At 38.3% G+C, this 26,760-nt stretch overlaps 1 protein-coding gene across 1 annotated transcript in view; it reads left to right on the forward strand.

Annotated features, from left to right (window-relative positions):
* The first annotated feature begins 6,303 nt into the window (after positions 1-6,303).
* TNN (tenascin N) overlaps positions 6,304-26,760 on the forward strand; it is an 89,719-nt gene continuing 69,262 nt past the window's right edge. The window contains exons 1-4 of the mRNA XM_074222092.1: positions 6,304-6,665; positions 19,641-20,088; positions 24,080-24,454; positions 25,080-25,343. Of these exons, the coding sequence (XP_074078193.1) occupies positions 19,683-20,088; positions 24,080-24,454; positions 25,080-25,343 (1,045 nt within the window). The 5' untranslated portion in view covers positions 6,304-6,665; positions 19,641-19,682. The remainder of the gene's footprint in view (positions 6,666-19,640; positions 20,089-24,079; positions 24,455-25,079; positions 25,344-26,760) is intronic.

Raw genomic sequence — 26,760 nt, forward strand, 5'->3', positions numbered from 1 at the left:
TTTAGCTCTGAAGCAGATTAATACCAATTGAACCAGTGGAAAAAATAACCTTCAAATAAAACTAACTTAGACTAACTTCAAACCATTTGAAATTGACTCAGGCTTCCTTAAACTCATTGCTTTATTTGGAGTTTTGATGCTTTTGTAAGGAAAAAACTGACATAATAAAGTTGAAAGTATTCTGGAGTTTGTTCTGCGTTTTTTTAGAAACATTAAGATTATATACAATGTTTTGTTTTGAGCTAATTATTTCTTTAATTTTTTTTCTTGTCTAATTTTACCTGAGTCATTTTGTGACTCATGGGGGCCTTTACAAAAAATTAGTAATGGTTAGAGTACTAGGTCTTTATTATGGGGCATTTTCATATAGAATCACAAAGTTTGAGAATCAGAAAGTACCAGAATTCTTCTAGTCCAACCACTCCAAGAAATGGATTGTACTTGATAAGTTATTGTCCAGCTTTTACTGGGGATCTACTACTCTGAGGGGGAATCTACTACTTTGAAGTAGCTCTGCACTTTTGGGTAGCTCTAATTGAAGGGCAGCTAGGAGCTTCAGTGGTTACAACGCTGACTTTGGAATCAGGAGCACCTTGAGTTCAAATCTAAGTCAGATTTCCTAGTTGTGTGATCTTAGGCAAGGCACTTCACCCTGTTTGCCTCAGTTTCCCAATCTGTAAAATGAGCTGGAGAAGGAAATGGCAAACCACTCAAGTGTCTTTGCTAAGAAAACTCTAAATGGAACCATGAAGAGTCAGACAGGACTGAAAAACTCTACAACAACAAATTGTTAGGAAGTTTTTCCCCCCTCACATTGAGTTTACATTTGCCCCTGCTATTTCCAGAGTCTTTGCTTCTGGTTCTGTCCTCTGAGCCTAAATGGAGAAAATTTAGTCTTTCCTTCCTATCATAACCCTTCAATTACTTGAAGTCAGCTAATGTGCTCTCTCTGAGCCTTTTCTTTATCATGCTGATTACTCCCAGCTCCTTTAAACAGATCCTTATTTGACATTGGCTTGGGAACCACCATAATTGGTTTCCTTTGGATACTCTCCAGCTTATCAATATCCTTCATTAGCTACAAGTCACAGAACTGAGCAGAATTCTCCAGATGGGGTCTGGTGAGGGCAGAATACAGTGACACTATCATGTTCTTGTTCCTGGGAGCTATTCCTCTCTTCATGGAGCACAAGATCATGTTAGCTTTTTGGCTGATGCATCACACAACTGATGTACTTCAGTCTGTTTCAGAATTATTGTGGAGAAGTTCTTAAAATACTTGTAATTTTTTTTTTTTACATCTAAGGGAAAGATTTTGTATTTATCCCTATTGAATTTCAAAATAGCAGATTCAGGTTATTATCCACTATGTTAGCTATCCCTTCCAGTTTTGTATTATCTGAAAATTTAGTGAGCATAATGAAGAGCATATGAGGGTCAAGTAAAGATCCTGAGGATACTTCTCTGGAAACCTCCTGCCATGCTGACTATGATGTTTGTCCTTCATTCTCTTTTTTTTTTGTTTGTTTTGTTTTTTTATGTTTTTGCAAGGCAGATGGGGTTAAGTGGCTTGCCCAAGGCCACACAGCTAGGTAATTATTAAGTGTCTGAGGCTAGATTTGAACCCAGGTACTCCTGACTCCAAGGCCGGTGCTTTATCCACTACGCCACCTAGCTGCCCCCTGTCCTTCATTCTCAAAGAAAACCATGACATCAGGGAGGTGATGCCATGACAAGGACATGATTTGTATTTGAGTGTGGGGGAGCTGTGCTAAGTCACCAGCCTCACTTTCTCCTCCAGAGACATTTGGGTCCAGTGGCCAGATAAGAATCAAGATGACTGGAGATGACCCTGGATGGGAGGCTCTGAGGGTTAAGTGACTTGCCCAAGGTCTCCCAGCTAGTATGGTTGGATTTGAAATCCCATCCGCCTAACTCCAAAGATCAGTGTTCTAGCCACTGTGCCACCTTGCCCAAGCTGACTAAATCATTAACAACTATATGTTTTTACATATAACGACTATCTGACTAGTTTTAAACCCATCTCACTATATTAAGCTAATCCAGAGGCATCGAACACATAACCTGATTTGAGGAATCTCAAGCCCATGAATGGACTCTATACCAGATTAAAATATAATTGGGAGATAGTTAATAATAATTTTAAAAACATTTTCAAATGTGGGTTTCTAAGTCACCCCAAGTATAGTGGTGGAGGAGAAAGATGAAGAGGAGTAGGAAGAGGAGGAAGGATCTTATGTATGATTTAGGGACTCTACTTTTTATTTGAGTTTGACATCATTGATTTAATACCTCTCAATTTTTCCACAAGTCTAGAATGAGATATTTTATCAAAATAAAGATTAACTATATCTACAACTTTCTCCCCGTGTAATAGTCTTGTCAAAAAAAGGAGATAAGATTAGGCTGGCATGACTTCTATTTGATGAAGTCATGCTAGCACTTTTGTAATCACCTTTCCCTGTTTAGGTATTATAATACTTGTAAGGGTTTTTTTTTTTTAATCTAAAAGCAAGACTTTATATTTATCTCTTGAATTTCATCTTATTAGATTCAGCTCAATGTTTTGGTTTGTCAAGTATGTTTTTTGGATACTGTTTCTTTCATCTACTGTTTGGATGTTTGCCAATCACCTCTTTAATGAGATGCTTTGTAATTTTTCTAGGATTCAAAATTTGAGGAATTTTGCACTCAAAAGGAGAAAATATGACAGGAAGTATTTGGGAGGTTAAAGGAAAGAGAAACTGAACTGATTTTGTCTTTTTACCATATTGCAGACCACCTGTTCAGAAAGAAGAAATAGGTAAGTGCTTGAGATCACAAGTATGACATAGAGGCATGTCACAGAAGACATGACGGGAACTTCCTTTATCCAGGTTCTATTGTTCTCTATCAAAAGAAAACCAGTTAGGGGCAGCTAGGTGGTGCACGAGATAGAGCATAGTTCCTGGAGTCAGGAGTACCTGAGTTCAAATCCTGCCTCAGACACCTAATAATTGCTTAGCTGTGTGACAAGTCACTTAACTCTATTGCCTTTAAAAAAGATTCTTAAAAAAAAAGAAAGAACCAGTTCATGACTTCTTCACTTACCTTAGTCCAAAGACTATTGACATGTACTATTGCTTTTAAGCTTCATGATAAGGTCAAAATGAGTATAATATTTAGACATAAAGAGTGCTATAATAGCAAATTAGGGGAGCATGGAAAATTTTACCTGTCAGATTTGTTAATAAGAGAATTTATGACCAAACAAAACTAGAGAGTGTTACAGGTTATAAAATGGATCATTTAAATTACATTAAAAAGGTTTTACACAAATAAAATCAATGTAGCCAAGATGAGAAGGAAAGAAAAAAATTTTTATAGCAAGTTCTCTGATAAAGGCTTCATTTCTCAAATATGTAGAGAACTGCATCAAATTTATGAGAATATGAGTCATTCCTCAATTGATAAATGGTCAAAGGATATAAACAAGAAATTTCCAGAAAAAAAGAAATCAAAGCTAGTCATACAAAAATATTCTATATTAGAGAAGTACAAATTAAAACAACTGTGAGATACTAATTTACACATAACAGATTGACTAATATGACAAGAAAGGGAAAATGACAAATATTGGAAGGGATGTCGGAAAATAGGGACACTAATACCTATTTTGGTGGAGTTGTGATATGATCCAACTCTTGTGGAGAACAATTAGGAACTCTCCCCAAAGGGCATTAAATGCATACTCTTTGCTCCAGCAATACACTACTAGGTCTCTATATCAAACAGATCAAAGAAATAGGAAAAGAACATATTTGTACAAAAATATTAAAGTAGCTCTTTTTGTTGTGGCAAAGGATTGGAAATTTGGGGGATGTCCAATAATTGGAGAATGGTTGAACGGGTTGTGAATGTGATGGAATACTATTGTGCTATAGGATATGACAAGCAAGATGTTTTCAGAAAAATCTAGGAAGACCTACGAGAGTTTTTGAAAAGTGAAATGAGCAGAATTAGGAGACAGTTGTTCACAGCAATAGAAATATTGTATGATGATCAACTTTGAGTGACTAAGGTATTCTGAACAATTCTGAAGAATTTATAAAGAAAAATGCTATCCTTCTCCAGAGAAAGAACTTATGGAGTCTGAATACAGATTGAAGCATACTCCCCCCCTCCACTGTCTTTATTACTCCTGTTTGCTTGTGCTTTTTGGTCTTCATTTTCTTTTGTAACATGACTAATATGGAAATGTTTTGTGTGACTACCCATGTATAATCCGTTAAATTGCTTACCTCCTCAAGGAGAGGGGGATGTTAAGGAGGGAAAGAATTTAGAACTTAAAATTTTTTAATGTTAAAATTTTTTTATATAATTGTGAAACAATTTTTAACTACAAATAATATTATTTTGTTAAAATTTCAAACACCAATACATTTGAGCATTTTCTTATGTTTAAGAAATAAAAACAGAATATATATATATATACATATATATATAAACAGATATTTAATATATATGCTATAAAATTCTAATATGTATAGCTTGGGGTTAAACACACATATATATATATAAAATATATAAATTAAATTTAACATGGTAGCTCCAACATTGCCTTACTTATCTGTCCTAACTTTGAGGAAAGTGTGAGATTGTATTGAGTAAAGGCAAAGCAAGAAAGAACTTATTAGAACTCCATTTTGAAAGTATAAGTTTCAGGAGAGTTGGGGGTGGGGAAAAGTGGAACAGATTGAAGGGGGTGAATCAGAATCAGGAAAAGTATGTTTGAAGGTAAGGGGGAAATGGCAGTGAAATTGGAAGAAACAGTTATTTGTGGGGAAAAGGATCTTCCTAGTGACCCTGAAATCATACTGTATAGCCAATTGCACACTCATAAGGTTAGCTTGTATTCTAAGGTTAGATAACAAAGCTAAACTAAGGATGAATTTGAGAAAAGGTGGGGACATACTAACTACCTTTAGTGTTAGGGCTGAGATGTGGGACAAGAGAAAGTGTGTCAAACATCATTCGATGAGGGTTAATAAAATAATAAAAAAAAATACAAGAACTTTTGGTAGTTTCTGTTTGATCTTAAACCTCAAATTTAATTCCTCCTCCTTTCTTCTCTCTATCTACACTTAATGTCATCAGAAGGGACCTGTAGCTAGAAGCCACCCCTAATTCATCTAGATCCTGATTATTGTGAATAATAAATCTCACAAAGTGGTTGCATTATTTGAATTCACACCACCTAATTCCACTGGACTGGGATTAATACCATATTTTATGTAAGTATAAATTTGAATAGTGGTAATTAAGATACATTTGCATATTTCTTACTCTAGCTCCCCCTATTTGCAAATGGCTGTTTGACATCAAAAAGAACTAATGGAGAGTGTCTAGGTGGCGCAGTGGATAGAGCACCAGCCTTGGAGTACCTGGGTTCAAATCCAGCCTCAGACACTTAATAATTACCTAGCTGTGTGGCCTTGAGCAAGCCCCTTAACCCCATTTTCCTTTCAAAAACCTAAAATAAAAGAACTAATGGAACAGCAAAGGGATTAGAAATTGAGATTCTAAGGGTCTATTATTTATGACTCTACCATCTTTGTCAGGACTGGAGCAAGAGTCTAGCCACCATGGCAAGAATTATGGTGTGGTCCTGAAATTCATGGCACAATTTTGTGTCCCTGACCATCATATCCCCTTGCTGATAATGCTTTAGAGGAATCTGGGAGGGAGAGGGGTAAGGGCAATCTTTAATCATTTTGTACCAAATTTCTATCTCCTAATCCCTACAAGAAGAGATCATGGGGAGAAGAGCTGGCAGAGACTTTAGAGGTTATCTAGTCCAATATTTCTCATTTTACAGAGAAGGAAATGGTTCAAGAAGGGATATAAGTTTCCCAAGGGATATTTATTAATAGTCATTTGCAGAACCAAAATTTGAACTCAGTTCCTCTAACTCCAAATCCAGGTCTCTCTCTCTCTCTCTCTCTCTCTCTCTCTCTCTCTCTCTCTCTCTCTCTCTCTCTCTCTCTCTCTCTCTCTCTCTCTCTCTCTCTCTCCCTCTCCTCTACTGTTCTGCTTCAGATGGCAAAATACTACACTATAGTGGTAAGAGGGCAGCTCCATTCTGTTTGATCACAGAGAACTTCTTAGAATCTGGAGAGTTCAGCTTAAAGAGATAGTAGAAAGAGCTGAGAAACCCACAAGACAGTAAAGAGACTGTACAAATAAGCACATACAAATTCAAAGACCTGGTTTCCTTGCCACAAGACATTCTACCCCTTTTAACAGACTAACTTTGCATTTGCTTAAATGGAAACATCTTCCAGTGTTTTTAGCTGCTGTATAAACAAAGAAGAATGAAGAAATGGGGGGGAAAGTGTGCATTTTTTCCAGTTAATATTAAGAGTGGGAGAAGAAATTCTTTGTTAGATCTCAAATGGAATCCTTGTCTGGAAGAAAGGGCAACACCCAAGCATCCCTATTGGCTATTTTGGGCTTATCCAGAAGGGATTTAAACTCAGAGAGGGAAGAAGAGTTCTCTGGAACAAAGGAGGGCAGAGGAGATCCAGGACAGACTTAAGTCCTCTAGAGGGTTTTTCTCCTAAAGTGGCAAAAGAGTGGAACAGTGTGCCCCAACAACTTCTGAGGTAAGGATCTCCATCTTCAAACCCTTATCTATGAGAGAAAGAAGGTGGCTGAACTGGACAGTAAGTTTTAGGGACAATATGTTAGCCTGGTCTTATACCTGGATTTACCATATGATGTTCACCATATTATTTTGATATTTCTTACTTCAATGTCCTTAACTTGAAAATGTAAATTTTTTGTTTATCTACTCTGTGAGGATTTATTGAAATTGAATGAAAGAATATTGATAAATAATATATAAATAGAGAGTACTATGTTTGGACTTCTAGGAAGGCTGCCTTCTGGTTATGTGGGGGGGAAAAAATCTCAAACCAAGCCAAAAAACTGATGTGAAAATATTTTTATTTATTGTATTTCAACAACTCTATTATTATTATCATTATTTTTGTTTATTGTGCTTTCTTTACAACTATTTTTTGCCATCTTATTCCATTTTCCTTCAAAAAACCAGGGTAAGGATTTGAAAACTTTTGCCTCTGATCAGAGCACTGTACTGGTTTTTACTTTGGCTGTTTAATTAAGAGGAAAAATATCTCTATCACCCTCCCAATGTTCCCTTGCTATAACTTCACATTTCAGAAAGGTTGGGGTAGACATGAAAGTCATTCATTGGCAGCAGGTAGGATGTCCTTTAATAAGTGATGAATTTGAGTTAAAGAGGGGAACAATATACTGAAAGAAAAATCTCAAAGTAGTAATAATCAACCACTCTTTTAAGAACAATGAACTTGCAATAAGGGCTGAAGTTATCTGGGTATTAGAGAGAAGGTGCTGTTAGCAGCAACAGTAATAGTAGGCATAAGACTTTTTAAAGCTTTCAAAGCCCTTATAAATATATATATATATTCTTATTTGAGTCTTGTAACTATCCAGGGCAGTGGGTAATAAATATTATCATCATTTTGCAGAGTAGGAAAATAAGAGTTTAAAGGAATTGCCCGAGGTCACACTCCCTCCATCTCTGAGGGAGGATTTGCCCTCATGTCTTCCAGAGCTATCTTAAGAGACTGTAGCATTATGCCAAGAGAGAATCTCCATTTCTGTGAAAGCAGAAAGCTTACCTGGTAGAAGTAAAGAATTGATGCAAGGCTTAGTCCCCTTAGTAGAGCAGGAAGAGGACTGTGTTTCCCTTATAGAAACAGCTCTCCTCAGAATTTGTCATTTCCCAAATTCTGACTAACTTGAAAGGCAGGGAAAGAGTAGAGGAAAAACTCTGGTATTTTTTTCCCCTGCGGGGAGGAAAAATCATTGGTGGTTGATAAAGAATTTGGTTGGCATAATTTTATAGTATTTCTTCCTTCTCATTGATGAATCAATCAACAAAAATGCTATTGAGTCTTGGAGAATAAATTCTTACAGACAAGAGTTCTTAAGTATTATTTAGTCCTCACATCTCACAGAGAAGATAACAGACCCAGAGGGGTGAAGCATCTTCTCCAAAGTCACCTATTTTGACCCATGTCTTCTCACTTACTTCCCTTTCCTTTGAGTGGTTTGGTTAGGGCTGCTGCACAAGCAAATTGTAGGGCTGCTCTTAAAATGTCTTGTGGTTGGAGGTTTTGCTTTCAAAAATTTTGTTTTTGGTTTGAAATGTGGGTAGTAGACTGTTCCCAAGAAAGTGCCTATGGACAGCGTTCCCTGCCTCTGTGGAAGCTATTGGCAACTATTTTAGCCACAGATTGTAGAAGGTCTCATAGGGTAGATGCAAGTCCCAATTATGCTAAAGATTCAGTTGAATACAGGTTTTATTTTAGTTTGATTTCCTTAATTAGGAGAATTCCTAGGGAGGAAACTCCCACTGTCAATGCATGGAGGTAAGTTAAATAACTTGTCCAGGATCTGATTGCCAGTTCATGTCTGAATCAGGACTTGAATCTGGTCAATTAGTAAGCATTTATCAAACTCTAATTATGATTCAGACATAAGATTATAACATAAGTTGGTCTTTGAGCACATCTAGTTTGGCTAACATGGAGTCTTTGGTCAAAAAGATGGAGGAAAATAGAGTGACTTTCTTAGCCTGGTTTACCAGTTTTAAAGTAGCAAATGGCCAGTTGAGGAGGCTACCCTCACCAGCATGAAAGGGGACTTTGTAGGCGATTCAGCAGACTCCATGTCAGTCATATTGGGTGTTTTAAGAATATCATTGATTGAGAGCTGAAGGGTCCTTAGAAACCAAAGAGTTCAACCTTCTCATTAGGCAGATAAAGAAATTGAGGCTGAGAAAGAGTAAATGGCTTTTTAGGATCACATCAAAAAGGTCTTCCTGGCTATGAGTTTAGATCTCTGTTGCTAAACCTGGCTGATTTTCTGATTGTCTTGTTACTGAAACTAAAGCACAGAATTTGTTCCCTGTTCAGGTCAGTAGTCTTAGCCACATGGTCCCTTGGTCATGGGCTGCACCTCTTGCCCCAATGACCCATCTCTCTTTTTTTTCAGTCTGGATCTGTGATTTCTTCAGTCTAAGAACATTTATCATAGAAACTCCCTTTATCAATTTGGATTGGCAACTCCTCTGTGAATATTTGCAGAGAGATTCTTGAGGCATTGAGAAGTTGAAGGATTTGCCTATATTCATGCATAACCCTTACGTAGGATTACTCAATCAAAACTAAAATTTGCAAACAAAAACCAGAAGTCTAATCATTATAGACTATATCAATAAGAACATAATCACTTATCATTTTGGTGTTTCCTTCTTCTCTACTCCCACTTCCCCTAAATCCACACACACACACACAATTTGGTAGACAGATAGATAGATATAGATATACTTTATAATCTATAGCTTTATATAAAAAGTCTATATTACTCTCTCCACTACCTCCTCTTGCACTAAATCCACACTAAATTTAGTGGATAGATAGTATTTAGATAAATAAATATAGATATATATTTTATAATCCATAGCTATATATATGAAAGCACCTATATTACAAATAGATATAGACATATTAAATGCTTATAACTCGTATAAAAAAACACTGAACCCAGCTCAGTATGAGCCTGGTCATAGATCCTTATCTCTTTAATGACCAGCTTTGGTAATAAAATATAGGCTAAGCCAGTTAAATGCTGTCAGATTTGTCCATTCTAGCTATATCTTACAAATGTGTATTACCTGTCCTTAAGGAGACTCAATGATTCAATGAAAGTGAGTCTGTTCAATTTATTGAACATCAGAAAACTTTCCCTTCTAATGGCAGAGTTAGACCTTTTAGTGTCATCTTCATATATGAAAGATGGCATATTCTGTTAAAAAGAACTCACTATTTTCTAGGATATTATATTCTACAGTTTTCACTATAAAATTTTCCTAGGGCAACAAATGGTGGGGGGGATGGGAAAAGTCTTGTGGAGTCTTGATGTGATGGGAAGGAAGATAACTAGAAAGTTTTGTGTTAAATTACAAATATTATCTTATTTGATCTTTACAACAACCCTGGTACTATTATCATCTTCATTTTGTTACTGAGGAAACTGAGGCAAGCAGAGGTTAAATGACTTACCTAGGGTCATATAGCTAATAAATGCCCGAGGTCAGATTTGAACTCAGGTCTTTTTCACTGCAGGTCCAACACTTTACCTTGCCTGGTGGAGGTGAATGTAAACATCAAGACACATTTTCTCACCTGCTCTAAGTGGGGCTCCCTAGGGAAGAAGGTGTGGTCAAGAAAGCAAGGATATCAATGAAAAAAATGCCAGTTTAGTGAGGATAGCTCCACTGTTGTTAGGGGGGAAAGAGTAGATGGGGGTGGGGGAAGGGAGAAGGTGCCATCAATGCCCTCCAAATTTTCTGTCCTGGGCAAAACTCAAACTATCCTGCCTTAGTCATAGATTTGTCTAACTCTATACATATACAAAAGGATTGAAATTCCCACTCAGCAATATCTCCAAATGATATAGGGACTAAGTAGGTATTAGGATGACATAGATAATTCTTTGTAGATTTTGGAAATAATGAATGGAGGATGGAAATGATATCTGAATACTGTGGTCTTGTAGAAAGAGCAAAGGATTCAAAAATCAGATGACCTAGGGTGCTATTTATTACTTATGCGACTGAAAGGAATGATTATTAAATAACAAATTATTGGGGAGATCCCTGCTTTTCCCCAAATTTACCCCAGCTAGACTATCTTACCTAGGTGGAATTGTTGTCTCACCCAACTAGAGAACCTTACAAGAATTTAATCTAAATTGAATTCCAGTTCATTGTGTTTCACTCAGGCAGGTTTGGGTAGGGGGGGTAGATCCTTTGTCTAGATTGTTTAAGACTAGGGGTGATTTGACAGTAAATGGATGTGATCAAAGTCACTATCCCCCATCCCCCTCATTAGAATTGGTCCACCTCGCATTATTATATTCATTCTCTCTCTTACTAGTTAACCACTTAGATTCCATTGTTAGCCTTATTAGGAGCACCCACCCTTCTATACAAGCAGGTTCCATGGGGGGACTTTGGCACTGGAGAGTGTCACTGACCCCTTTCATTAACTATATACTGGCATGATTAATAAAGGGATTAATTACTCAGAAATTATAGCTCTCATACTTTTCATACCACACAGTGACCTTTGGTGAATCACTTGATTTTCCTAGTCTCAGTTTTCTCATCTATAAAATGGGTAGAGGGTGGACTAGATGATATCTAAGGTCCCTCTATGAATTAAATGTTCCCTTTTATAGCCAAGTTCTGCCTTTTACTAACTCTGTGATCTTGGACATCATTCAGTTTCCTGGAATTTCAATTTCTCAATCTGTAAAAATGGGAACAATATTATTTATCTCACAGGTTCATTGTGTTTTGTGCACTTGAAAAAAAGTGATTGGTAACCAAGAGCTATATAAATACCAACTACTAATTATTTTAATATATTATTGATAATACCAATAGTATTATTGTTATGCCAATATCTCATTCCTTCCATCACTCTTCTTTCTTTTGTTATAGTTGAAACTCCTAAGAGTTAAGAGAAGAGAAAACATAATGTTCTTAACTTATACCTGGGACAAAATTGAATTTGGTTCAATTATAATTTGCCTGAGGAGTAATGATTATATTTGATTATTATTTGATACTTTTAATCTTTGGAAAAATTTTCAAAACCATCAAATTTGATTCTGATTATAAATGGACAAGTCTGGGGGAGAACTGCTGTAATTGACTAATTAAGGGCAGATAAAGTCCTAGACCAGAGAGTTCCCCCCAAGAGCTAAGAGGAGGCAAGAGAGGTTATAGGTGCAGACTTGATAAGACTTAAAATGAACAATTAAATTGTACCTGGGGATAAGGGAGAAAGAAGAAGAGAGGATGACGCTCAAGTTTTGGACCTAGGTGAATGGAAGGATTATGTTCTCATGATAATAACAACAACTAACATATCACCACTTTGCAAAGTTTATCTCATTTGATCCTTGCCAAAAGGATTGCATTATCCCCATTTTACAGGTGAAGAAACTGAAGCAAACAGACTTGTTAAAACTTGCCCAAGGTCACATAGCTAATACGTATATGAGGCAGGATTTAAACTTGAGTCTTCTTGACTCCTGGTCCAGGGTTCTATCCACTGCACCAATAGATAGACAATAGTTCAGATTTAGAAGAAAAATGATTTCCTTTTAAATATGTAGAAATAGGAAATAACCATATAATCTACTAGTTAGTGAAGCAGGACTGGAGGCTAGGAGAGAAATTAGTATTGCAATTTGCAGATCTGAGATTTTTTTTTTAAAGAGATAAGATCTGATTCCATAGGAACTGATGAAATCATTGGGAAAAATGGCATGCAGAGCAAAGAGAAGAGGACATAGGAGAGAGCCTTTGGATCATGCTTAGGGTTGGTACATGGATGAAGATCCAGCAAAAGAGACTGAGAATCTGTATAAGACTGGGGAAGAGGAAAAACCAGGAGAGAGAGCATTATCATGAAATAACAGGGAAGAAAACGTATCTAGGAGGTGATCAATATGGTTAAAACTTGCCATGAGGTCTCAAAAGGAGTTAATACAGAGAAACAGGTGTTTTTTTTGCAAGGCAAATGGGGTTAAGTGGCTTGCCCAAGGCCACACAGCTAGGTAATTATTAAGTGTCTGAGACTGGATTTGAACCCAGGTCCTCCTGACTCCAGGGCCGGTGCTTTATCCACTGCGCCACCTAGCTGCCCCCACAGAGATATATTTTAAAATGCAAAAAAGAGCAAAAAGTTCAGAAGGAAAGGCAAGCAAGAGAATATTTCGAAAATAACATCAAATTTATTCTTATTAACTAGCTTATAGATAGGTTACTCGTGGTCTCTCCAGGGAGCCCCATGGCTCTCCCCTTCATGACCACCATTTCTGACCCTAGCAAAGGATAACTCCAAATCTTTCCCCTGAGATGTGAAGTTGGTATCACTAGGAAGGACCAGTAGTTACCTGCTGACCTGACCCAAACCAAGAAGGTTCATGTATCTTGGATTCATTCAAGTCTCTTCCTCACTGTGTGTATCACATCACATGTGTGAGTGGAAAAGTGGGGTGGCATATTAGAGCACCTCATTACTGGGTGGATGAATGCCTATGATAAAGCCTTACTGCCCTGACCTGCAGAGTACTTTACATATTATGTCATTCAAACCTGTGAGTTACATGTCATTATCCCCATTTTGCAGATAAGGAAACTGAGGCTGAGAGAGACTGTTAGAGTTCTACTCATCTGCAAAATTTTGAGACTAGACCAAATGAACTCTTAAAGTCCCCTTCAGATATAAATCCTATCACCCCCACTTAAGAGAGGAGGAAATGTGGAGAGATAAAGCTAAATTCTAGAGGTTAGCAGGTCACTTGACTTGGGGCCATGTTGCTCTTTTCTCTGAGCATCTGAGCATCCTGTAAGTATCTCTTTCCTCTGAGCACCATAGTAATCACAACAACCATCACAGCACTTTGTAAAGAATTTTCTTTATAAACAGCCTTTGAGGTTGGTAATACATATTATCCCCATTGTGGAAGATAGAGATTGGGGGTCATGGCAGGAAAGGGATTTGCTTAAGGCCACACAAATAAATGTCAGAGCCAGGATTTGAGTCTAGTAGTCTGATGCTAGTAGTCTTTCCCCTCTCACTTTTTAAAATTTTATTTATTAATTTATTTTTGCCTGTCAAGCACTGGGAAATTTCTGGTTCCTAACATGGAAAAACATGTTGCTGACAGATGATTGTGGACCTGATCAGGGTGTCACAATCTCAATTATCTTGATAATTAGAGTCCAACTCTCCATGACCTTCTGCCTGTTGAGATTGAAGAGCAAGTTAGGTTCACATTATCCAGGGGAAAAAATGGTCTCAGTTTTGGACTCTGATTGGCACCCAAATAGAGGGACTCTCTCAGAAATGGCATTTTGAGTCAGCTGGATTTGATATTCACTTAACTTTGACCATGGGATTTCCACAATTGCCATGGTAACATTTATAAAAATAAATACAGCACTGGATGATGGATATGACACTGAAGTAAAGTCAATACATGCTGAATGGTTCTTCATCTAAATCCAGGTCAGCACCTTGTTACTTTGAACCAAAGGTCATTGCAAAGTCACCTAACTTAGATCTATGAGACCAAAGTGCAGAGAAAGAATCTGAATGAGCTCAGAGGGAAGGTAAATAGCCCCTCTGGGCTGAGATCTGGTCTTTTTCTCACAGGGAGTAGCTTGATCCAGCACCTTGTAAGGATGAGGGAGCAAAGTCATAGTTCTATCAAAAAGAACGATAGACACGGTCTCATGAGTCTGGGACACTACACCCCTAGACTGACTCAATCAATGGATTCAATGCTTGAATGCTTCTTGAAAGATCTTCCTGATCAGGAAAATTGACTCTTGACCCCTGTCTCTCTGACTCTGAAAAGTTCTCAGGACCTTTTGGTTGTGAAGGAATAATCATTTTTTTTTGTTAAGGTCTGTTAGATCCCCCAGGGAAGAAATGTCTTGGCAAAAGCAAAGTATATGTGTGGTGGGGATCAAGGAGGTGGGGGGAGTGGGAAAAGGGATTGACCAACAGAACCAAGATTTTGCCATCTGTTCATTTGTCTTCCTAAAATACCTGTATTTGCTACCGGTTATCATGAAGATATTTGTCTTTGCATCTGTCAGACACTTTTGAAAGTTAAAAACATCAGTATCAATTTTTCCATCCCAATGGAGCCAATGTTTTTAGATCTTGTTGGGTTTAGAAACACACCTGTGCAGGATTAAGCAATATTTTTAAACATGATTTTCTACCAATGTTTGAAACCATTCACTGGGCAAAACCTCCTGATACTCCTGTGAGTTAAGGATAGAAAGTTAAATTAGAATGCTACTCTTTTTCCACAGATGAAGAGACTGAGGCATGGCTTGAGGATATAACTGTCCTAGAATTGTACAGTCAGGAGGAAGAGAGATAGAGATGATGTATAACAACGATAATGCGCTGGTGTCTGCCCAGATTCCTAGACCATTAGGAATATCTTCCTAAGTGGCCCTTTTAGAAATCTCAGATAGTTGAGTTCTTCTAAATCCAGAAACAGTGCTCTCATTTGTATCAATTTGTGGTTAATGGTAATGTTGGGGTGAGGGAAGAGGGGGAGAGAGAAAAACCCTGTCATTAAATATAAATGTTCAGAGCAGTGGCTAGAAATTGGTTTCAGCTCTTTGTTCAGGGCAGACAGTATTATTCATCCCTATCTTAGTGTGCCAGTTTCTTTTCAGAGAATTTGAATTGAAAGTAAATCATCTAACCACTGGTTTGGAGGAGTCATCTGCCATCTCCATGTCCCCAGTCCGACTTTAATCTAAATTAGAAGTTCTTAATTTTTTTTGGTATGTGACATGGACCCATTTGGTAGTCTGGTAAAGTATATGGGCCTTTATCAGAATAATGTTTTTGAGTCCCTAAGATAAAATAAATAGAATTATAAAGGAAAACAACCGTACTGAAATAAAATTATCAAAAAATTTTTTGCAGGCAATCAACTTTAATTGACTTGTCCAGGGTCATACAGCTATTAAATGTTTGAGGCTACATTTGAACTCAGGTCCTCCTGACTCCAAGGCCAGTGCTCTACCCATTGTACCACCTAACTGCCCCCTATCAAAATATTTTTTTTAAAAAGTTCACAGACCACAGGCTAAGAACTCTGGACTAAACCTTTACACATAGGCAACAGTTTCTCCAATTTGATCCAATAGTTGTGCAATTTAACATTCTCCAGTATTCTCCAGGGAAAGGAAGTCTACAACTTCTCATGTTAAGTCCACTTCTTTGATGGGGAAAAAGTTTCAATTGATCTGTACTTTATCTTTCAATTGACTAGTGTAACAATGATTGACATTTAAATAGATTATCACATTTGAGCTTCATGGAAATACTGGGAGATGTTATTATTCTTTTGTAAATGAGAATACTGAGACTTAGACTGCTCCAAGGTCATAGGATTTGAACTGAGATTTTCCTTATTCCAAGTCTAACCACTATAATATGCTGCCATGACAATTCTTATAAAGTACCTATGGTACCCCCCTCACTTTCAAAAGAAAACCCTATTCCTTGTAAATTTAACAGGGAAGAAAATATTTACCTTACATAACAAACCTCTGAATGAATTCTTTCAATGAATGTTCACAAGACAGGCTGTCTGTGGGGAACAGACAGAGCAAGTTAGTTGGTGATCAGGAGGACTGAACTCCTAGATCTTTTCTCAAAAAGTGGGGAGGTCAACTTGGGTTCTCAGTCTTAATATTCATAAGTTCTCATGTCCCCTCAATGCTATCCTGAGCAGAACTAGAGAAATTATGGATGGAAAAGACCTATTTGTTATCATCTTCTCTGTTGCCTAGGAACCTGGCAGAGAAATTTTACAATACATTTTTGTGGGATTTCCATTATATTTCCTGGGAAACTATTCCTCATTTTAATAGTTCTCAACATTAGGAAAATCTTCTTCATCCATTAGTGGTACTTCTTTGAACCACTAATTTTTATTTCCCCCTCCTTCTGCCCCCCTTTCTCTCGCCAATAGACTTCTGTCTATGTTGAGAAATTTGGTTGGGTCACTCCCTTCCCTTTGTTGTTTTCAAACAACAGAGAAAATCTCTTTCCTTCAATGTGTTGAATAGAAAAACTCAAGAGAGCTCTTACACTTGACAGATGTGTAAGTTTGACAAGGTCCCCTTCCTCACCCCCTGCTCCCCCCAAATGTCTTTCTAACAATTAGCCTTCCCAGGAAAATCTGAGAACGATGTATGGAATCTTTGGGACTGTAATTAGCAAGGACATCATATTACAGTTGAGGATGACAAGTAACACTGGAGGCTAATGCTAGGGTTTCTTGGGGTTTTCATCTTCTAGTCTCCAAAAACAAACACTGTAAGAGAAGGTTTTGGGCAACCCTGTTGTGGTTTATGGGAAGACTCTCTGAGCCATTTTGCATTGATTCAGAACTTCTTTAGAAAGTCATCTGCACTCAATTTGTAGCTTAGAAAATTAGTGAGATGAAAAGGATCGAGGAGGAGTTAATTTTTATAGTTTTGTTTTTGACTAGAAAGGGGAATTTTTGACTATGGAAAGCAGTAGGCGCTTAATTGCTGGTACAATCACTTTGGATAAGTTGGAAAGATCAAGATAGAAGAATGGAGAAGAGGGGAAATATTGAGGAGTCTTCCTCTGCCAAACAAACAAAATAAATACCCTCTCTTTAACAAATAAGTATAGACAAGGAAAATAAACATGCACTTTGGCCATGTCAGAGAAAGAATGCTATTTTCTCCTACAAGTTCATTCATCTCTTCTTTGTTAGGAGGTAGGATGTATGATTCATCATTGGACTTCTGGAATTGTGGATGATCACTAAATTGGTCAGGGTTCTTAAGACCTTCTAAGCTGTTTTCCTTTAGACTGTTATAGTTGTTGTAGAAATTGTTTTTCCCAGTTCTACTTATTTTATTCTTTGTCAGTTCATATAAATTTTCCCAGGCCTCTTTGAATCCATCCCATTCATTATTCCTTACAGCACAATGATATTCTATTCCATTCATATGCCATAATTTTTTCAGCAATTTCCCAACTGATGTTTCTCTCCTTTCTCCATAGTTTCCCTCTCCAGTTCAATTCAGCCCTTCAAAGAAAGGGACACACACACATAATATGTATGTATATATATATATATATATATATATATATATATACATATTATGTACATATGTAAGAAAACTAGGAATTTTGAAATATATACTTCTATTCCAAAATTCCCAATTTCCTAATGTATTCAGATTTCATGACAGCCTCCCTTCTACCTCACCTACATGCAGAAACACTTCTGCAAAGGTCTTCTCATATTTCTTGATAATATTTTTAACATTTCATCCCTTCCTATGCCATATTGATTCTAAACACATTTTCTTCACCATGTTATCTAATCTATTTATCCCTCAATACTTTCTCAGATCATCCACCTCTGCTCTAATTACACTTCTTTCCCAATCTCAATCCTTTTGGTGAACTATTTCAACCTTATTCAGTCTTCTACTCTTGAATGCCTTATTCCCTTGTCCTTTAGTAGCTCATGCCTCACCAAAACTCAACCCTGGACTACTTGCACCATTCAACTCCCTAGCTCCTATTCATGCACTGTGAGCATAATTGAAGTATACTGACTGGATCCACAAGTTTATGTTATCTAACCTCAAAGGAGTCCTTACTGTGGCAAGACTCTTCTCTATCTTATTCATTGTTCCATATATTTTCCTTTCCCCTCAAGCTTATCACAGAATTCTTCCTTCCCCTCCCCTCCCCTCCCCTCCCCATCTGAGAACCTCACCTTCTGGTGAGACCTGTTAAAGACTTTAGCTTAAAAAAAAGTCAGTTGTATGAGGGCCATCTCCAGTTATCTTGATCTATATTTGGCCATTGAACCCAGATGGCTCTGGAGGAGAAAGTGAGGTCGATGACTTTGTACAGTCCTCCCACACTTAAATAAAATTAACTTGCATGTCATGGCATCACCTCCCTGATATAAAGTCCTTTTCAAGAATAAAGGACAGGGGGCAGCTAGGTGGCACAGTGGATAGAGCACCGGCCCTAGAATCAGGAGGACCTGAGTTCAAATTGGCCTCAGACGCTTAATAATTACCTAGCTGTGTGATCTTGGCCAAATCACTTAACCCCACTGCCTTGCCAAAACCAAAAGAAATAAAATAAAGTAAAAAGAATGAAGGACAAACAACAACCTATATGAGCAGTAGGAGCTTCTTCATTGCTGTCCAGTTGGACAACATAGCTACTTTCTCCTTGCCTCTCCCTTGCCCTCCCCTCCTCTCTTCTCCATATTTTCAAAGGTAACCCAAATTAGTTGCAGAATTCTATTTTTGAGAAAATAGTATATTAATTGGTCCTTGGCAAAGAATCAGATAAACTTTTTAGTGTAATTGCTAGAACAGTACAAGAGTAGAATTTTAAATCTAGTCGTTCATTTTTAAGACCTCTAAATTCTGTGTCAGAGTAATCTGGTTCTAATCATTGAAGTAATCTAGTTATAGCAAAACAGGATGGGGCAGTATTTTGTACTCAGAGGAGCACTATGTCCACATTTTGAGGTTATGAGTTTACATCTTTCAGTTCATTGGGACCCATGATGGTGGTGGAAGCAGGACAGTTATTATCTGGGTTCAATATCCTGCTCTGGGAAGCTACCAGCAGATGTGTTGCATTATCTTTTCATGGGAATTGATGAAATCTTTGAACCATTTAATGAAAAGAACTCCAGACTGGGATGGGGGATGTCATTGGTCTGAAGTCATTGCCACTTACTGGCTGTGTGACTGTGGGTAAATGAGTTAACTTTTCTGGTTCACAATTTCCTTAACTGTAAACTATGTGGTGGGACTGGACACAGGGGCTCTAAACTCTGCCACTCTATGGTCCTGTGACTATATTTTTTATTTCCTTCTCTGGATACAGGCCTTCCAGAAGAATCCTCAATTCTCAGTTCCAAGGAAGCCCATGATGGGTTTCTACCATATATTTTATTTCCCTTTGGGGCTCCTGCTCTGGTCCATACCACAGACAGCATCAGCTCCAGCTACTCCTGACCCTCACAACTGCAGCAATCAAGAGAAACAAGTTATGTTTAGCCACACCTACAAGATTGATGTTCCAAAATCCTCCCTAGTCCAGGTGGAGGCTGATCCTGAACCTCTCAGAGATGAGGGGGGAAGGCTCCTCCCTGGGGAGACCAATGAAGAACAGAATATCATCTTCCGGCACAATATCCGCCTTCAGACCCCAAAGAATTGTGAATTGTCAGGTCATCTCCAGGACCTGTTGGCTAGGCTGAAGAAGCTGGAGGAAGAGATGGCAGAGCTGAAGGAGAAGTGTGGTAACCAGCAGTGCTGCCAGGGAGCTCCAGGTGAATGCGATGTCTAGTCTTCTGATAGTTCCAGTGAGAGCCATGGTCCACAATGACTGTGGCATTCCTAGTCCTTGCTCTTGGGTTCTCATGGATGCCATGGTTCTGTGTAGTGACAATAGTTTGATGAGTTATTAAGAAGCACAGGGTTATAGATCCTGGGAAGAGAAGCAGGGTGAGGACCAGGCTCCAGAGTTTTGAGCTGCCTTAAAGGCTCTATTAAGAATTTCAGTTAAGAATTATCCAACTACATATAGAGTTCATGACTTTCCTGTCAGGAAGTCTCATTTTCTCTGGAATCATGGTGGATCCTTGTATTGATAAGAGTTCTTAAGTTTTTCAAAGTGGTTCCATTGTAGGGTATGGCCAATTTGAATTTGTATTGTTTAACTATATTACAAGAGTTTTTTGGAGAAAAGGGAAGAGGGGAAGGAGAGAAAATAAATAATTGAAATTTTGATAACTGAAAAAAAATCCAATTTAATAATGATTAAAAAATTCCCTAACTGGTTTTTATGTGGCATAGGCAGTAGAGAACCAGACTTGGCCTTAGGAATGTTTGCATTTAAAACCTGGCTCAGATACGTATTTAAGACATGTGATATGGGGTAGTTTTTTAACTGTTTTCAACCTCAGTTTCTTCGTCTTTGGAATAGTAATAATAATAACAACATCACTTACAGGATGGTTGCAAAAACCAAATGAGATAAAAAATACAAAACAATTTTCAAACCTTAAAATACTACACAAATGTTAAGTGTTTTGGTTCCCTACCGATCCAGACTTTGCCCCAAGGAAGATGTTAACAGTCTGAGTTGCAAACAGTAATAGAGTTCTGTTTTGAGTTCAAAACAAACAGGCCCCCAATGTTGTTCAGATATTAGATGCCATGTTGCATATCATTTTACTTAAAAATGTAAATGTTTATTTTATTCAGATAAAGTTTGCTTAGAAGTCTCTTAGAGATGGAAGGAATCATAAAATATACATTCCTATTTGCCTTAGTTTCCTCATCTGTGAAATGAGCTGAAGAAGGAAATGGTATATCATTCTAATGTCTTTGCCAAGAAACTCCCACATGGGGTCTTGGATGAAATACTTCAACAGCAACAATTTAAAAAATGAACAAACCAAAACCTCAAAAGATAAAACAGCTCACCCAAGGTTTTAGCAGGGTTGGAATTCAAACTCAAATTTTTGACTGCATTTCAATACTCTTTCCATTGGACAACACTGCCTTGCCTCCAGTGGATCTTGTTGCTTTTGCCATAGTATACTATGGCCTTCCTTCTCCAAATTTGTCCAATGGTTAATTTTTCCTGGGGGTTCCCTCATCCTCAGTTTCTTTATTTACAATGCTACTCACCTCCTTGTAGTATCAGTTTGATTAGACTTTACCTAGAGTTAGACAGAGACCAAGACAGAAGTTATTTGTTGAGAGGGCAAAGTTAGTGTGGGGAAATGACTTGAATAAAAAATGTCACTTCAGGGGGGTCACAATATCTCTAAGAAGATAAATGAATGGATGGTGGTGATGATAGTCTATTTTAGGTGGATTACTCAGGACTGGGGCTATTTCTGAGAACTCATTTTTTCTGAAGGAGTTAAGTTATTTTACCCCCTTATCCATTCCCTCCCCCACCCCATCACCAGTTCAACTGAAATCTTCCTCCTAGTTTCCTGTTTTTTCCTCAAATAGAGTCCTAAAGTATAGATACTTGACTAGAAGCTCATACTCAAAGAACAGGGATTTCTTGGTAACTGAGGCAGAAAGTCTCTTTCTTGTAGTTACAAGCTCTGGATGATGGGAATGATGGGGGATGTTAAGTCTAGGTCATTTAGTACCACAGTTGACTGGCCTCCTATCCCTCCCTGTGCTCCATACTATTGTGGTCTATTTTTTTTTTTTATATTGGGACCCAATTAAATTCTTCTCTGACTGGCTGAAAGTTAACAAGACCAAACTTGATTATTTAAGAGGTAGAATGAAAGTTACAATAGCATCATTAATATAATGAACATGAAGTCATTAAAAATGGGGTACAGATATTCCAAAAGGAAGGGAAGATGGGCATAGTCCACTTCGGAAGCTTACTGTAGGAAGAAAGGGAGACAATAAAGGAAGCAGGAGAGGGCATGAGAGGATGGGAAGTCATGGTGGTCTTGATTATCGGCATTTTGGAGGCAAGGATGAGGGCACATCGTTATAGATTCAAGACCTTATTTCCACTGTTAATCTGCCCATCATTTATCTCTGTCTACAGACATAGTGAAAACTGATATCTGAAGGAAAAACCCAGTTTCTCTTTAATCTCCCCCCCCCAAGACATGTTTATCCCTGGATAATCATGGGATTTAGAGGAGGAAGGGACCTTCAAATTCATCTAGTCCATCCCTCTCTTTTTATGCACGAGAAAAACAAACTCAAAAAAGGAAGAAATTTCCCATGGCCACAGAACTAGAATTTGAATCTAGATCTTCTATCTCCAGAGCCAGAATTAACACAGGTCCCTGACTTTTCTGTACCATCTTCTAGTTCATCTGAACCACCGTCCTTGCATTTTATTTTGCCTTAATTCAGAGAATGGGATTCTAGCCTTTTGTATAACAAGAAGGGCAGGATTACTTGAATTACAAACCAGGAGACCTGAAATCTAGTTTTTGGGAAAATATCCCTGCGTCTTCCTGTGATTAAATACTTCTTTATATAATTCAATCTAACATCTCTCAAACTGTTAGAGTCTCTTTTGCAACAGGTAGAAAATAAGAGAACCCTAGAATAGGAATGAGAAAATTATTGGATCCTAATTTTGTCTCTACCCCAGTTGTGTGACCATGGACTTCACTTGACCTTTCTGATGCTGAGGTCCCTCATCAAAAAAAAATTAGGATATTAACTACAGTCACAGATCAAGTGATTTGATGTATATGAAAGCATAGGGCCTGCAAATGTAAGATATGCTGATCGACCCTATGGCTTCTTGAAATAGGGATTTCCAGAATGAGGAAACTCTCTTCCTCAGTGTTGAATATATCACCTTAGAGAGCTGATGAGAGTATTGATTGACAAGTTAAATCACTTGCTCAGGGTTACTGAGCCAGTATAAGTCAGAGGTGGAACTCAAACCAAGGTATTCATCATTCTAAGGTCAGCTCTCTATCCCTTGTATCATATTCCCTCCCATGAATGTGAGGTATTATTATTTTTATAATGTATTATAGATTTACCATAAGAAGTGACAATTGTGTAATAGATAGATAGCTGACCTTGGAGTCACAATTCTCTATTCCTATAAGTTATAGGGAAGATGCCAGTCTATATTGGCACAGCTAGTTTTCCCACTGGAATTTCTCCAAAAAACCAAAATCCAGGTCTGATCCCCTGTTCTCACTCTCCTCCCCTTTCTCCCCAAAGAAGCACAGAGAAGGAAAGCATCAGGCGAATTCATATAATTCATATAAAATGAGAAAAAAGAGGAAATGAGATAGTTTGTCTAATCTTACCCTGGAGAAGTGAATCAGGTGATGGACATTAATGGGAGTCTGAAATAAGTGGGTTTCAGACTCTGCCTCATCACTTCTCATTAACCACTTCCTCCCTTCTTCCCATTCTTCCTCCCACCCTTGCTCTACTCTCTTCCTTCCTTTCCTCCTTACTCCCTCCCTTCCTTTCCTCCATCTTCCCTTCCTTCCCTCTTTCCTTCCTTCCTTCCTTCCTTCCTTCCTTCCTTCCTTCCTTCCTTCCTTCCTTCCTTCCTTCCTTCCTTCCTTCCTTCCCTTAGTCTTGCATTTTATCTCTGGCTACAAAGCATTCCTAAATCAATGTCAATTAATAGAAGAGATGATGTGAAATAGAATGTTATTTCTCTGAGATTTCCAGGGAAGAAGATTCTCAAGTTTCCTGGAATATTGCCAAATCATCATTTTTGTTTTTCCTTTTCCCTACCTCCCTTCTTTCTTTATTCTTTGATACCTGGCATTTTCTGACCAGGTATCAGCAACCTCTGCAGTGGGCATGGAATTTTCATCCAAGAGACTTGTGGATGCAGGTGTGATGAAGGCTGGGAAGGCCCTGACTGCTCCCTCCCCAGCTGTCCTGGGGCCTGCAGTGGCCATGGACGCTGTGTGGATGGTCGCTGCATTTGTGATGAGCCTTATCTTGGTGAGGACTGTGGCTACCTGCCCTGCCCTGAGAACTGTAGTGGCAATGGGATCTGTGTCAGGGGCGTTTGCCATTGCTATGAAGACTTCACTTTGGAGGATTGTAGTGAGAAGAGATGTCCCAATGACTGCAGCGGCCATGGCTTCTGTGACACAGGAGAGTGTTACTGCGAGGAGGGCTTCACTGGCCTTGACTGCTCCCAGGGTGAGAAGCATTCTTCCCAGTCTATTCCTAATCAATGTTTCCTCTCTCCCTTCTTTCCCCCACCTCTTTCTTCCTTTTTCGTTTTCTCCCTCCCTCCCTTTCTTCATTTTTTGTTCCTCCCTCCTTTCCATCTTCCCTCCCTCTCCCTTCCTCCCTCTCTTCCTCCATCTCTCCCTTTTTTGCTTCCTTTCTCCCTCCCTCCTTTTCTTCTTTCCTTCTTTTCTCCCTCCCTTCCTTTTTTCCTTCCCTTTCTTCTTCCCTCCCTTTCTCCCTCTCTTTACTCCTTCCCTCCATCCTTCCCTCCCTCTCTTCACTCCTTCCCTCCTTTCTTTCTTTCTTTCTTTCTTTCTTTCTTTCTTTCTTTCTTTCTTTCTTTCTTTCTTTCTTCCTTTCTTTCTTTCTCTCTTTTTTTCTTTCTCCAGTTTGTCAATGGTCTTCTTAAATGTAGTACACAGAGCTATACATATCACTCTAGATATGTGGTGTGTCCATGGCAAAGTGCCCCGAGAGACAATCATGTCCGTTGTTTTTATACATCCTGCCACTTGTCTTTCTCACTTACCTCCTTGTTAATAAATCCTTATTGATGGATTCTTCTGTCTCTCCCCATTCCTTTTGTTTCTAGTTCCTGTTCCCCAGAGTCTACAACTACTCAAAAGCACTGAGGACTCTCTGCTGGTGAACTGGGATCCAGAAGTAGATGTAGACCATTACCTGCTCAGCTACTATCCCTTGGGGCTAGATACTTCAATGAAGCAGGTCAAAGTCCCCAAAGATCAGCTGAGTTATGAAATTTTTGGCCTGCAGCCTAGCACCAAGTACATCATCACTTTACGCAATGTGAAAAAGGGGATTACCAGTAACCCACAGCATCTCCTGGCCTCTACAGGTAAGGGTCATAGGGATAACAGGCCACGAGAAGACCCTTACTCTACTCTCTACCCCCAAACTAAATCAAACATCATCCAAACCATATCTCTGTGTCTGCTGTTGACAATTGACAAAGGAAGTATTAAATAGATAGATAGATAGATAGATAGATAGAAAGATTGGATTGATGGCTAGATAGGTAGAGAGATATATAGGGATAGATAGATAAGACATTTATTAAATATTATATGTCAGACCCTAATCAATTACCCTCAGATCAATATAGTCTTTATTATCTGGCTCTCACATTTAGGTAGCCAAGTATCCTGATCTGTGCCTAAATTATAAGGCAGGGATTTTTGATCTAGGATCTATGAACTTGTTTTAAAAAGTTATTTTGATAAATGTATTTCAAGATAATTGGTTTCTTTTGTATTCTTCTGTATCTTATTTTATGTATCTAGAAACATCATTTTAAAAAATTATTTATTTTAAGTGACTTGATCAAGGTCACACAGCTAGGCAATTATTAAGTACCTGAGGCTGGATTTGAACTCAGGTACTCCTGACTCCAGGGCTGGTGCTCTATCCACTGTACTACCTAGCTGCCCCAGAAATGTTATTTTTAAATCTTTACCAGAATGCCAAAATAATCCTTGATAGCAAAAAAAAAAAAGCCTTGCCTCTGAGACTTGGGAGGTTTTAGACTGGGTAAACCTTGGAAGCCTGCAACATCTTAATGTTGGAAGGGCAAGGAAAGTATAATTTATTCCATACAAATTGCCAACTTTTACATCCATTGAAACAACTTGGAGTACCTTGAGATCCCCAAGGGATCCTAGAACACCAAATACCAGGTCCTATGCCTCAACTTCTTCAGTGACTGTAGTCTTCTTCTTCTTCTTGGGTCCACCCCAAATGTGGTTTGGTCCTGAAGGGTCAGAGAAGCTCTTGATTAACATTTAGATATGAGATCAAAGTTGAGCCACCCTGATACCTGATACTGTTGGGCATAAGACTTAAGTGTCGCCTAATCTGACTACCTTTAAGGATCTGTAGAGGCAACCAAGGTAGACGCTGACCACAGGGAGCAACTCTTATTGACCTTATTGATCTCATGAGTTGTTGCTATTGAAAATTTCATCATCATCTGGTCACCAATCTTAACTAGGCTGGTCCTTAGATATTTGGCATAGTCCATTGCTGAAGACTTTTCAGAGTTTATGCTTTACCTGCAGAGCTTTTCAGGGTCATTGGCATGTCATGGTGACTTAGTGAGTCATCTTAGTAGGAAACCTAATCTTACCTTGGGGGGAAAAGTAAACATTGAGCTACTTGACAACTCTGTGGTGGAATTTGTTCTTCCCTGTTATTATACATACCTCACTAGGAAGAGAATTGGAGATCCAAGTGACTTCTTTTCTTAGGTGGCAAGC

This window comes from Macrotis lagotis, chromosome 2, assembly GCF_037893015.1.
Source record: "Macrotis lagotis isolate mMagLag1 chromosome 2, bilby.v1.9.chrom.fasta, whole genome shotgun sequence".
NCBI lineage: Eukaryota > Metazoa > Chordata > Mammalia > Peramelemorphia > Peramelidae > Macrotis > Macrotis lagotis.